This window comes from Sebastes umbrosus, chromosome 8, assembly GCF_015220745.1.
Source record: "Sebastes umbrosus isolate fSebUmb1 chromosome 8, fSebUmb1.pri, whole genome shotgun sequence".
Classification (NCBI taxonomy): Eukaryota; Metazoa; Chordata; class Actinopteri; order Perciformes; family Sebastidae; genus Sebastes; species Sebastes umbrosus.
The window spans coordinates 7886535-7901359 of record NC_051276.1 but is presented as its reverse complement, the minus strand read 5'-3'; the positions used below and the strand labels follow the sequence as shown (position 1 = coordinate 7901359).

The 14825-nt window shown below is 42.7% G+C and overlaps 1 protein-coding gene across 3 annotated transcripts in view; it reads left to right on the top strand.

Annotated features, from left to right (window-relative positions):
* nr6a1a (nuclear receptor subfamily 6, group A, member 1a) overlaps positions 1-14180 on the top strand; it is a 101874-nt gene extending 87694 nt beyond the window's left edge. For all 3 annotated transcript variants that reach the window (XM_037778250.1, XM_037778251.1, XM_037778252.1), the window contains 8 exons: positions 749-979; positions 2290-2345; positions 2971-3131; positions 4313-4543; positions 4734-4988; positions 7064-7185; positions 7292-7444; positions 8811-14180. In XM_037778250.1, the coding sequence (XP_037634178.1) occupies positions 749-979; positions 2290-2345; positions 2971-3131; positions 4313-4543; positions 4734-4988; positions 7064-7185; positions 7292-7444; positions 8811-8941 (1340 nt within the window). In that variant the 3' untranslated portion in view covers positions 8942-14180. The remainder of the gene's footprint in view (positions 1-748; positions 980-2289; positions 2346-2970; positions 3132-4312; positions 4544-4733; positions 4989-7063; positions 7186-7291; positions 7445-8810) is intronic.
* Positions 14181-14825: the final 645 nt, after the last annotated feature.

The window sequence follows — 14825 nt, the reverse complement described above, 5'->3', positions numbered from 1 at the left end:
CTCTCACATGTGTTCCAAATTACGGCCCTCATTTATTCCTGTCCTACCAGCTTTTTCACAGTTTTTGGGGTGATCAGCAAAAAGTGTGTGCTCTTTTAGGAAACAGAAGGTGAAGGCTAATGATTGAGAGGAACATCCAGGTCAAGAGAGGTTGGTGTGGACTGGTCCTGGTGGATTTCATGGCACTTGATTGGAAAATTTGCCACCAATTTTTAAGAACAAGTTGCAAGATTGATGCTTTTTAAAGGATATTAGGTGCTGGATAGATGGATTGATGTCTAAACACGCTGAATTGTTTGATGGATCACAACATTTTAGACAGAGCAAGAGGTCTCGGAGGTTTACCTCTGAGGAAGAGGCCTCTTCATGTGATACTGCTGTTGTTAGAAGAAGAGAAAGGAGACACTGTAAACAAATCGGTTGTGTCGTTTTAGCTCGCTGCCTCCTCTCATCGGAGCTGCTGAATAAAACATACACAAGACGTCTCCGCTGCCTGTCCTGCTGCCTGTTACACCTCCACTTTCACAAAATGAGAGTTAGGGCTTAAGAATCCTTTGGATTAGCCTGGCTAGTGCTTAAGCCCCAACCGCCCCCATGATCTCAATTAAAAACTTGTGCCTCCAGCGAGGTTTTTGCACCCACTTTTTTTTTTTTGCACGCTGTGGATGAATTAGTGTAAAGAAGTAGGTGGAAATGGTTCTAAATGCTTCTCTCCCTTTTTTTCCATTTTTTTTCTGTCCCTCCACAGATGATCCAGCTGACCAGCGTACTTGCCTTATCTGTGGAGATCGCGCCACAGGCCTGCACTATGGCATCATCTCCTGCGAGGGCTGCAAGGGCTTCTTCAAGCGCAGCATCTGCAACAAGCGCGTGTACCGCTGCAGCCGCGACAAGAACTGCGAGATGTCGCGCAAGCAGCGCAACCGCTGCCAGTACTGCCGCCTGCTCAAGTGTCTGCAGATGGGGATGAACCGCAAAGGTAAAGTGTGGACACACCACACAGGGGACAGTTTTCATGTGAACCCTTTAAATGGCTCCATCCAGAAAAAAACAAAACATGTTTTTTGATTATGAAATGTCCATTTTCAGGAAAAAGTACATTTTTAACAATCTATATAAAAAAATTTTTTTCATTAAAGGGAAATCGTTTTTTTTTTTATGTGTAAAACTCGAGAAATAAAACATTTCCATATAACATAAACATGTTTTAAAGATGACTAAATTGAAGAAAAAACTAATCGTCATAAAAACGCAACAACAAAAATCATATAATATGCAGTCCAGTCTTTATAGAACCAGATCAGACTGTTTTTGTAGATGATGGATCCATTTCTTTTGCAGTTTCCCACAAACCATCGCTGGCTTGTTTTTCTTATACACTTCAATCTAGATCCACTCTTTTGGCAGGAGTGTCACTGCCTCCAGTGATCACAGCTCTGTCAATGTTCATAACTGTCTTTGAATCAGTTTCACCCAGTATGTATCTGATAAATGACCCTATTTACATTGTAAACATCTTTTTAAAAAGCCTAAAAAAAATCATACTAATTACGATAAAATTAAAAAAAAAACATTAGATTCATCAAACTGACAACTGTTTATAAGCAGAAAACTTTTTGGCAATATCTATATTTTGTCAAAAAAACTTTACAATCAATGGACATTTCTTGGTAGAGCATATTTTTGAAAAACTATTAATAAGTCATCAGACTTTTGATCATTTATCATTCTGTTCAGTAACAACTAAACTAAATCACTAAATATTTTCAGTTATAAAAACTACATGTCACATGCCAAGAGTGATTTATCTGATACTAACTTCCTGGGAGGAAGCCACCTGCACCCTAACAGTGGGCTTCTCTTTGGCCTAACTTGCTTCAATGAGAACTAGACTGGCTCAGTCAGGTTGAATTAGTACAACGCTGCCTCCTAGTGGACGATGATCGTAAATGACCCATCAGTGCCCCTTCAGCCTGATGGCCTCATTTTATATGATTTATTCTCCAAGTACTATGATAAAAGCAAGCTTGTCTTGACACGTGAAATAGATTTACTTAACTCCCAGCTTTTAACAAACCATTCCCAGGAAACATCTCTGCCTGCCAACAAAAACAATAAAAAGTTATGTTTCAACCGGACAGAAAAATAAATGATGTGAAGCAAAGCACTGTGGTTTTGTTTCAGCCACTAGGTAGAGCTCTGATACTAAACCTGGATCATGATGTGTTCATGGACCACATGTAGATTTAAATTCTTGTTCTTTCTTTTTTTTTTTTTTTTACCATGTAGCAATCAGGGAGGATGGCATGCCAGGAGGGAGGAACAAAAGCATCGGGCCTGTGCAGGTAAATCACTGACTTCATGCTGAATACCAGAAATGTTGTTTTCGTGACATTCGCTGACCCTCTGCCTGCTTGGAGTCACTTTATACATATTCTCGCAGCTCAGTCCCGGAGTTAGCTCGCTCCACGTGAATGCATTCAGAAACGTCCGCTTCCATTAAAAGACGGCTTTATTTCTAAGCCCTAATGAAAGGGAGGACCTCTCTGTCATTAATAGGGAATGAATTGCTGTTTCAGTATGTGTGCTGAATTGATAGAAAATGAAAGTGAATTGACCCCGGCCACAGATACAAGACACCACATTTTCTGGCATGCTAATGCCTTTCAAAATGGCTTTTGTCTGTGTTTTTCTCCCTTCACGGACCGGCAAGGATTCTATTATTTTAGGTGTGTGTGTATTAGCCAATCAAATACACACACACAGACACATACCTGTATGCCTCCTTTTCTTCCTTTCTTTCTTTCTCTAGCCTCCCTGTATCACCGTGTGATTGCGTCCTTGCTCCTCAACATATTAGTGAAAAGCAGTGCGGCGCTAGTCAATGCTAATCAATTGAACTGAGACACATGACGACGTGCTGTAAGCTCCAAAAAAAGCCCAACCTCTCTTTTTGTGTGTGTGTTTTAGATCACAGAGGAGGAGATAGAGCGGATCATGTCGGGGCAGGAGTTCAAGGAGGACGCCCCGGAGCACACCTGGGGCAACAACGGCGACAGCGACCACAGCTCTCCGAGCAACGGAGCCTCGGAGGGCAACCAGCCATCACCCGCCTCCACTCTGTCATCCAAGTGAGTCGTTCATCTCATCCACTCAGCCGCGTAGCGCCAGGCACTCGCCCCGCCATTGAGATAATGAGCTGGCCCTGACAGTCTAACACCTCGTTCCCATCTCACTCAGACTTTAGTTAAGGTATTCATCAGCCTGAAGAATGCCCTGAATATGCAGCTCCTCAGGCTCAGTGATGATAGCGAACACAAAGGAACTCACCGCACTATCTTGCTGGTCTTGCTGTTGGAGACGAGCGCATTGTCTATCTGCACTCATCAAGGACAAATATTGTCTAGCTACTCGCACGGCCGTATTTATTTTAGTCTCATTATCACCGCAGCCACACAGCCTGATAGCTATTCAGAGGAATACTTGTTTTATCAAATGGAATCTGAGCAACAATAACAGCGTGCAGTAAAGGCTTTGGTATGCACTGCAGGTACAAAATGAACTGCAAAGTTTTGTCTACAAGTGTCTTGAAAAAAATTGCAAAGATTTTTCATGGTAAAGATAGCGGAGCTCCACCGAAAGGTTAAGGGTTAGAAGGTTTAAAAGGAACAGTCTGTATGTCCTGTACAGAGATATAGTAGGTCTAGGACGTGTTTAGCCGAGCTCAGCAAAAAACACTGGAAGCAGAGGGAAATTACTAATACTACTTCATACTCTTATCAACATGGGAGTGGGCAAATATGCTTGCTTTATGAAAACGTATGTATATATTTATTATTGGAAATCAATTAACAACACAAATCAATGACAGATATTGTCCAGAAACCCTCACAGGTACTGCATTTAGCATAAAACAATATGCTCAGATCATAACATGGCAAACTGCAGCCCAACAGGCAACAACAGCTGTCAGTGTGCTGACTTGACTATGACTTGCCCCAAACTGCATGTGATATCATAAAGTGGGTCTGTAAAGGGGAGATTCGTGGGTACCCATAGAACCCATTTTCATTCACATATCTTGAGGTCAGAGGTCAATTGACCCCTTTGAAAATGACAATGCCAGTTTTTCCTCGCCAAAATTGAGCATAAGTTTGGAGCGTTATTTAGCCTCCTTCACGACAAGCTAGTATGACATGGTTGGTACCAATGGATTCCTTAGGTTTGCTAGTTTTTAAGAGGTTGATTAAAAATCGCAAATCCTCCATATGGCTGACTGTATGTAACCTTTGACCCTTCCGTGTGCTTCCAGTCGCTCTGTGGAAATGAATGGCTACACAGCGGCCCTCAGGGACCAGTACATCAACACCTCCATGTCCACACACTACCAACTCCTGCCTCACCTGTTCAGCTACGCCGCCCAGTCTGGCCTGCTGGCCCCACAGCCCCGCAGCCTCTACCCACAGTCCCACCCGCTGGTGCTGCAGCTGGTGGCTGCTGAAGACCTGGCCCCACTGGCAACCCCTATGCTTATAGAGGACGGGTGAGTCAATATGTACACTAGATACTACATACCCTAACTCATGCTGTTGATATAACATGGGCAGTGTACCTCCCCAGTAAATACAGTATATGCTGATGGGAAGCTTTAGGTTATCCTTTCATCATGTGACTAGTGATTGACGAGTCATGTTATCGCTTCTCACCCTTAACTCCGTTTGTGTGTGTCCCAGGTACAAAGTGACCCAGGTGGAGCTGTTTGCCCTGCTGTGTCGCCTGGCAGACGAGCTGCTCTTCCGCCAGATCTCCTGGATCAAGAAGCTGCCGTTCTTCTGCGAGCTCTCCATCGAGGACTACACCTGCCTGCTGAGCTCCACCTGGCAGGAGCTCATCCTGCTCTCCTGCCTCACCATCTACAGCGCCCAGATCTTCGGAGACCTGGCCGACGTCACCGCCAAGTACACGCCGTCTGACGATGAGCTGCAGGGGTGAGTGGCGAGGACTCGGAGAAGGGAGGAGGTGCTCAGAGAGTTTGGTTTAGAGTAGAGCCAAAGAGTTACAGAAGCAAAGAGACAAAACTCCGGTGCTTTTTTTGAAAACAGCCGCCAGATGGCGCTGCGGTAGCGCTGCCACCATTTTGGACTGAAAACACCAACGAGTCTGTGGTCATGAATGTATAAAGAGACGGCTGTAAATAAGAGGATAATTGTTTTTGAGGTAAATCAACTTCCCAGTACGAACACTTAAATAGCCCTCATTTAAAGCGTTATCTCCTAAAAGTTGTAAAATTAACTAATAGCCGAATCCAGAACAAAAACAAGTTAAAGCTGAAGTAGGCCAGATTGGAGCCAATATGATTAAAAAAAGTTATTTTTATAAAACGGTCGCTATATCCTGACAGTATTACATGAAACAGATAACCTGAAGAAAATCATGTTCCTCTGTGTCCTCCGGTGTCCTCAGGTGCTCCTAACGGCATCTGCAAGATTTCACAGATCGGAGGAAAACAAGCAGTAAGAGCTGATCTGAGATCTGCTGTCCAGCTGCTGTCTATGAGAGCCGGCTGTCAATCACTCGCGAACTCCGACCAAACGGTCAAATTAGGCCGCGCTGATCAAATATGAATCAATATTCTGTTACTGTATGCCTATTTCTCTCTTTCAAATGTTTTCAGAATCATCTTGTAGTGCACGGTTTAGCTGTAAAATGAGAAAGTTTGTGACCCAGCAGCAATGTTGTAAATCTCTTGAAGGAACGCCAAGTACCCGTCACATGACCGGAGCACAGCCAATTGGAACACTCTCTCTCTGAAATGACCTGTGATTGGTCTAAGTCTCCCGTCATGGGCTAGATTTTCTAAAGCCTGAAAACAGAGCCATGAGGAGGAGAAGAAGTCTAGTTTTCTCTCAGAACACTTGAATTCCAATATGCTGAAAGGTCATTATAGGATTTTTGCCCAATGATGCCAAAAAAATACTGCCTTCTGCCACTTTAATACTGCCCCGAACCAGATGTTTGACATAGTTATGTCCGACATCTGCATTTACATATTAGAGGAATGACTGAAGAAATAACCTCTCATTCATAAGTGTTGGTAATATCTCACCTACAGTGACTCATATTGCCTCCTACCTCTCTTTTATGGAGGCTATTGCACCATTAACATACACAAGATATTAAACGCTAGATTTAGCCCCGAGGGGGGGGGTGAGCCGTGCCAATTAAATATTTCACTCAGAAGAAAGGTGGATATCATCAATTAAATGTTCCCCCACTGCAACAACAATCGTCTAGAAGGGGCGAGACGTTCCACTCTGTGAGCTCAGTATCTCCAAGAGTTTGATAGTTTTCCTTATAACAACAGGGGAAAGCGTTGTTGTTGGATGAGGGCCAGTGAAGTGGTGCGTGAACGGGAGGACTCCTCAGGACTCAGCTGTGGCTAGCACCGTCTGGCATGTGAAATACACGCATGTCGTTAGGAAAGGATGTGCGGGGGTCTGGATCTGTGTAAATCAGACTGGAATCATCTGACCTCATGACACACATTCTACTAATATACGGTGTATGTTCCGCTGCTTCGCTCAATTTGCCTGCGGCTTAGGAGTGAATATCTGATTTACAGTGACGGCGCTAAACTTTTGTGGAACTGTGAGAGCCAGAAAGACAGGGAATTGAGCTTTGATGAGCGGAATTAAACTTTGTTGAATCTTTCGAACTCCTTCAGAAAGCTGTGGGATTAGCAAGACGTTTAAGCGCTTTCAGTAGATCTGACGTATTCCCTCCCTAATTTTTGCCTTTGCTCATTGAAGCATAGAAGCTTAAGATAATGGGGCTTGAGGGATTTTTATATTTTTTGACAGTGGATTTTAATGTGAACATGTTGGACAGTAAACCTAATAAAACGCAGTCTTTATCATCTTCTGTTTTGTTTGGAGAATAGCTTCAAACGGTACAAACCCTTACCCTTCTGGAGACATTATTTATTATACTAATATATATATATATAATATTCACCACTACATTGTTCCAGCATAATTGACAAGTCCGTGTCTGATTTCCTCAGCTTCAGCGAGGACGGTATGGAGGTGATGGAGAGGTTGATATATCTGTTTCGCAAGTTCCACCAGTTGAAAGTCAGTAATGAGGAGTATGCCTGCATGAAAGCCATCAACTTCCTCAACCAAGGTAAGAACGCGACCTCTGCTATTACTGACTTGAAGCTTTTCTTAACCCCTTCCAGTATTCCCCGCATGACTCTCTCTCTCTCTCCTTTTCATCTGTATCTCTGCAGATATCAGAGGGCTTTCCAACACCTCCCAGCTGGAGCAGCTGAACAAGCGCTACTGGTATGTGTGTCAGGACTACACTGAATATAAGTACCCGCACCAGCCCAAACGCTTCCCCGAGATCATGATGTGTCTCCCGGAGATCCGCTGCATCGCAGGTAAGGCCTCTAAGTACTGCATAGTGCAATGGTATTAGGTATGGTGTAATGAACACTGCTGCCTGTAGGTGCTGGTAACTTTAGAAATGTGCTCTTGTTTCAACTACCAGTAAGAATGCTGTGGTTCTTAATGTCATTCCTCTTCTCCTACTTTGTCATCGCCAAAAAAATGGCGTCTATATGGCTCCAACAGTCGGCCAATGGCCAATGACGAAAGTCTTTTCCGGCCCAATGGCATCATGTGACGGACCCGGAAGTTGTAATTCCACCGTTTGGCCACTGCCAAAAATTGTCTCCAAAGCCTGACGCTCTTCCCTGGAGGCTTGAGTCATACTCGCCACTCTGAGTTTACCGCTTTAAAGGGCACACTCACTAAAACATTAAAGGGACTGTTTGTAACTTTTTAAGCGTATAAATGTACCGGGTGGGACACATGCACGCTTGCGTGTGGCCGCTGTCTCTGCTCCTCTGCCTGCTTGCCTTCACTCAGACAGCGCGCGTTCTCGCTGTCTCGCTCCACCTCTAGACGTGAACGCGCGCTCACTACACACTGCAGGAGAGTTAGTAGCTCTGAGAATATCTAATGAATGTACAGTGGACATGTGTGCAGAAATAACTGCTGCAGCTCCTCCAGACCAACAGAGGTTTCCCGTGTCTTGTGAAGTGACGGGGCTCCGCAGAGGGAAACGTTATCGTGTACGACCGGGTGCCGGTGTCTTCCTGCTCACTCCGGCTGCGGTCGGGAGACAATAACGTTTTTCGCTGCGGAGCTCCGCTGCTTCAGAGCCCCGGCACCGACGCTGAGGCAAGAAAAGTCAACACTAGGATCAGCACTGGTTCATGGAGAGACCTTCGTCTGGTCAGCTAACGTTACTGCCAAGCAGCTGAAATATAGAGTGATATTGTGGTTTTAGCTGACGTGTGTCGCCTCACTGTTTTGAGCGATGCTCGTTCATGTCTATTTAGAGCGAGCAAGCGCGAGGCCGACGCTGACTTTTGTTGACTTAACAGCCACAGGTGTTACTGTTAACAAGCATTTCTGAAAGTTACAAATAGTCCCTTTAAGTTAAGTTACTGTCTATGAAACTCACCACTTTCTGCACTGATTGAAAGCCTCCCAACAGCTCAAAGGACATAATCCCTCCCTGTCCTGATTGGCTTTAATTTTAAATATCTGCAGGAAGTGTTCAGTTTCATTGATTGAAACTAATAAGTGAATTAAAAAAAAGTATTTCTGTTGCAAAAAGAGCATTATATGACTCACTGCATTAATACTAATGGAATTTAATGTGAAAATGTCCATTTAAGAGGCGCCAAACTAAGCTAACCCTGAGTCTAAATCAAGATAACCCTAACTTGTTTGCAGGGAAGCTGGTGAATGTCCCTTTGGAGCAGCTCCCCCTCTTGTTCAAAGCAGTCTTGCACTCCTGCAAATCCAGCCTGACCAGCTACAGGACCGGTCCGTCACCCTGCGTGACCACCTCCTCTGGAAACTAGACTCCCCCGACCCCCCCCCCCCCGAGTCGAGGGACTGGTCTCCCCTCTTGTGAATGTGACAAGCAGCTAGTTTGTTTTTTGTAACTTTTTTCTTTATATATTTATTACACGACAGAGCTGAATGTATGCTGATTTACACTGTGCACATGCTTCTGTACAAAACAAATGCTCGTAGATGCATTGGTCTTTGGAGTTTACAAGTGTGTATCCAGTTTGCTCAATGTGTCAGTGTTGCTATTGTTAGAACTAGACTTTGAAAGAGTTTATTTTATTCAGACGGGGGCGTATAGACACATGTGACGAGTGTTTTGAGACTACCTCAGGAAAATGTTGTTGCTATTTTCAGGTACCTTTTCTTTCTGTTAAATGAAGAGTTGCCCAGTCTAAAACCAAATCCCTGTGGACGCTTTTGGCACCTCAATCACAGACTGAATGTTCAAAGGAGCTGCATAAATCAAATATTGAAAAACAGTGTCTTGTTACACTGAAAAATGCAAAAGTAATTAGCAAATCGAGCTACTTTATCTGCATGGACTCTCAGACATCCTTACTTACGGGTTGGCGGTCTTGTCAAATTAACATTCCATGGGTTAAGGTGACAGTTTTTGTGGATCTTTGGGATCTTCATTGAAAAAAGGAGCATATACGGGTATTTTTTACAATCATAGATTGGGGATGTAAAGGCTTTATTGCAGGGGAAGGGGAGGATAGCTAGGTTTGCCGTTTTAGTTTTATTGTTTTTCCTTTTTCGACCAAAGTGTTATGCAATGCTTTTTTCAAAGACCCATTAATGATGGGTAGGGGGCTGATAGCTCCAACAAAAAAAAAAAGATTTCTTATCAAAGAAGGATCAGGATAAGAAATGAATCAATCTGTGTCAGAGGGGAGAAACCCTTCTACTGGACAGACGAGTATGTTGCCGGATTTCATTGTGAACGCTGCTAAACATGCACACGTTTCTTGTGCACACGTATATGCATAGAGCAGATGTGATGAGATTGCTTTTCAGATGGCTCGTTTTTTTTTTTTTTGGGCTCCGTTGCCTTCAGTGCCAGGAACTCGATTGCATTGTAGCTCGCTCTCAACACACCATCACCTAAATTTTAAGGTCCACCGTATACTGTCTATGTTTGGTTTAAAGGGGTAGCCCGTGAAATCTTTTTGCATTTTTCCAATTTATTCAGAACAAAACCACAAAGATGACGCTTGTTGTGTTTTGAACAGCGAGAGATCTTCATGGCTTCAAACAAAATGTATTCCTGACCTACTAGAAGCAAAATCAAACTGACAAACCACTGGATTCAAGTATGAACGGGAGCCGAAAATAAGCCTGAGTCAACAAAAAAGTGCTTAACACTTGCTGCCTCTGGTTCATTACGAAGCCGGTGTATAGAGCGCTGGCTTTCTGTTAGCATATCCAGCTTCAAACAGGTCCGTTCAAAGGTTTCATGCCAGTTTTAGAGGGATTTAGACTGTTTTCAGGTCTTGTCAGGTCCAATCAAAAGTTTGCACAGACCCAAGACCAGTAGCAGTTTAAGTCGGACCTGACCCAGATCCAAGGGGTCACTAGAAAAGTGTGGACCTGAGACTTGGTTCAGGTCTAGTCCTCAGGGTTTTTATGAACTGGCTAATACAAAGATGTGGATTATCACTTTAAGAAGGGATGGATTCAGTGTGATTAATCCGGGCCCATGTCTGAATGAATCCAGGCAAGGTTTTTAGAGAATTTAGGTGACTTACCTCCGGCTTGCATACCCTCTGTGACAGATATGCACATTGTTTTTAAAAAAGCCATAGAAAAATGGTCTTTATTTTTGAAGTATGAGATGATCATTTCAAACCGCTTGAAGTGTCTTCTTGAATTCCTCAAGTTTTTTTTTGCCGTTTCATGATGTACAGTAATTTGAAATGCAGACAAAATGCAGTCCTTGCAACGACTCTCTTTTTTTGCACACGACGGTGAGGTTCGGAGACCTTGACCTTTGACCTCGGCCACTGCCCACCCAGTGTGTTCCTATCTCTCTCAGGTCCCTGCCGATCTGAATCTAAACAGGGTAAAGTGAGTGTTATGTATTGCATTCAGAAGTTCCTCAGTGACCATGCTGTGATGTACTTGTATTATTAGTAGATGTAGGTTCCAGGACATTGTAGGTCCTCTGTAGGAAAGTGTTTTTTCTTTTCCACTTTATTTCCCCTCAAGGTCCCCACCCCCCCACCCCCTTCATTCAGTGAAAGTGGATGTAGTTTGAAGATGAGACATGCAGGGTGGATTTTTTCTCATGGCATTGGTGACGAATGGAGCGAGAGGCGACGGCGGCTTCTTCAGAATGTCGCCGCAGCTTCCCTTCTCCTGTTTCCATCCACCTCTCTGTGTGCAGCCTTAACAACACCACCAGTCCAATGCAGTGTTCTTCTTCTTTCAAATGTTTCAGTTAGCCTCTTTTCATCTTTTTGATTTTTATACATTTTCATGTACCTTTTGTAGTTATGATGTGAATGTTTTGGGTTTTTTGTTGTTTTTCATGTATTCATTCAACACCCCCATCATTTTCTAAAACTTTGAATGATTTTTTTTTTTTAGACTTGATTTTTATTAACTCATTCCCTTGTCCACTGTATTTTAAAAAAAAAGAAAGTATTATTCAGGCGTTGTCAGCCTCATTTTATATGGACAATATACTGACATCTTGGAGCCTTTTATGTATTATTTGAATCATTTTACAATGCAAATGTGACGCTTTGGAGCCATCTGTGGTTCCCAAAGCTGAATGAATTTACACTCATTTCGGAGAGAGAATATCGTCTCTCTCCATTTTTGTAAAATGTGCATCTTTCATCACACAGGCTTCTGAGGTTCAATGGTATTTTCACCTAAATTACAAAAAAAAAGTTTGTTTTTTGGGGTGGAGGCAAGAAATCTCAGAGACCAATACCTCAAAATCTAAGCAGATAAAGCCACAACTGTCCGAACAATCAGATAGTGTTTTTGTCATTTTGGTGAACTGACCCTTTAAAACCACATCATCTCAGGGATATGTACATTATGTAACAAAAGTCTGCGTGATGAGATGTATCGTTAAAAGAAGAAAAAACCCTAAAATCCTTTACCACTGCTGAGAAACGGCTACAATTGAGTTTCATAGTAGATTTTGCTTAATAAAAAATAGATCTAAATAATTATCAGGTGTCAGAATGTAAAGAGGAAGGGCTTTTTTCTAGAGCTGGCATTTTGCACTGATGTTAAACAAACCCTCCTCTCTGTACAGAAACAGTCTGGGAATAGTTTGTATTGTAGCAGAAGTAGAAGAGAGAGGTTCAGGGTGGTCAACAGCAAAGTCACTTCATCTCAGAGTAACTCCAGGAATGCACTGAACATCACAGAGTGCCGAGATCTGACAGTGGAAGAGGATCTGAAGGGGGGTTTTTCTCTTTTAATGTAGCAGCAAATAATATCAATACCGGCCTCTGCTCATCAACATGAAATAAAAAAACTCACCACGGCTACCTTACTGCCACCACTCTGACTTCCTACCTGTCATATTTTGATACACATGTGCTGAAGAAAGTGTTCTTTTTATTTTCTGTATTTGTATTTTTTTTTTTTTTTTTGCAGACAAGGGATATGTCATTTTGCAATTTTTCTGTACCGAAACTACCTCTTTATTTGTCATCATGTTGCTTTCTTTCAAATAGGTGATTTTTTTTTGTCTTATTTATTGGTTTCATTGGCACCAATGTTCTGTAATTTTGTGTCTCTTATTTCACTCAGTGACCTCTCCGATTTATAACACGCTCTGATACCTGTTTTCTTCTTTTTTAAAAATGCGTAAACATGTTGCCTCATAATCCTCTCTACCTCAAGACTGTCAGAAGCTTTTTTATTTCCTCTGACCTCCCGCTGCAAAGTATGTTACACTGAACACTCTTAACTCTTAACTTTTTTTTTTTTGTTGTTGTTGTTGCTTCATTTCATGTTAAATTAGCGTCATCTTTTTATTCCACTTCTGCCCTGTTATCATGAATCCAATACCAAATGACGAAAGAATGACAATGTCAGCGTACTGATTAAGCGTTCACACGATGCATTCTTGCTGCAGTTAACCAGTGCTTTATTTTCCTGTGTTGACCTTTTCAGAATACATGTTATCTTGTGAATGCCTGTTTGCTGTGTACACTATATTCACCACATCTTGATATGACAGTGTTTTTTTTCTCCATCGTGCTCCATGATTGTTGTTCATTGGTAAGACGGCTGAAGGTAACATGGAAGTGGTAACAGTGGGACTATTATCATATCGGACTCGGTCAATGCAGCTCGGCGATCTGTTGTCAATCAGACAATGTAAATTGTGGTCAAACTGACATCTCGTTGTGTTTACATGCTTTTAGCTCACTCGTGTGACCCTGTGGCACGCGACAACAGACTGACTTACTGAAGTGTTATCACTGGGGGTTGGACTCATATGGCTTTTGAATAGTTAAGCTGCCAGCCTGACTTACTGATATGGAACGTCATGATACCCAACAATAGAGGAAATCTTAGAAACAGTTCTGCCTTTTAAACAACCTGGCTCTTATTTGCATACTTGCTAAAATAAGATCAAGGTTGTACAAAAGCAGAATTTTAAAGGTAAAGCCAGCACAGTGTTTTTCCCCCTGTGGTCAGGAAGGAACCATCATCAATCTCTCCTATAACTGGCCGGTACAGGCAAACCAACATATGTGTCCAACCCTAGCACTGTAACACTGTTATAGAACCCTGGCAAGATGAGCTCTGGAGCACACGGTTATAGAAAGAGCTTGTAATGGGACTTTTATAGGGGACGTAAATAAGGTGCAGCATTTGTCGCTGCACATTATTAAAGCTCTTATTGTAATCGTGTGGTCCAGATCCTACCACAGTTGACCTGTCAGTCGAGGCACCAGTTTGAGCTTTAAGTTTGCAGACGCACAGAGACCCATTCACCGCTGTAGTGCAGGAGCACAAGATGAGAAGAGTTTTGGGGGAGGTAAAAGAGTAGAAATATCTTGACATATCTCAGGGAAGACATAGTTACACACTGTTACCACCCATGAACACACTTTGAAAACATTGAAATGTTTTTTTCTCTTCAGAAATCTCTTGTCTGCTCTTGTTACTTTAACTACCTGTGAAGAATGTGATCCATTACGTGTTAAAAGCATGTTTAGAATGTGTTAGGACTTGAAACCAAATAAATGTGAACGTTATGCAAGTGTACACGGACTGTCCTCCAATTTTTTCTGTCCATCTTTGACTTTTATTTCGTAGAGATAAGGTGGTTATAGAAACTGATGTGATGATTAGTCTATTCAGTCAGTGATGCGGAGCTTATTGGTGGATAACCAGGCAGAGGGTATAAAGCCTGAAACTGTGTGGAGCAGAGTTTGGACGTGTTTGTCCCTGACCTGTTGCTCAGCGCACTCCAATGCTGGTGTCTTGTTTTGTGGGCAAGAAAGATGGAACACTTAGGCCCTGCATTGACTCTCGAGGTCTCAACAATATAACAGTTAAAAGCAAGTATACGTTGCCTTTAATAAGTTCTGCATTTGCCACTCTCCATGGAGCCACTGTTTTTACCAAACTTGACTTTTGCAACACGTACCATCTGGTCTGCATCCGTGAGGGCGACGAATGGAACACGGCATTCAACACTCCCCTGGGACATTTCCAGTATCTGGTAATGCCCTTTGGTTTGACTAATGCACCTACTGTGTACCAGGCCCTTGTGAACGATGTCCTCTGTGACATGTTCAACATGTTAGTTTTTGTCTATTTGGATGATATCCTGATTTTCTCCAAGACCCCCTCTGAGCACTGCTTCCATTCCACTCCTGTATCTTCTGGATTTCAAACCTGGATCAG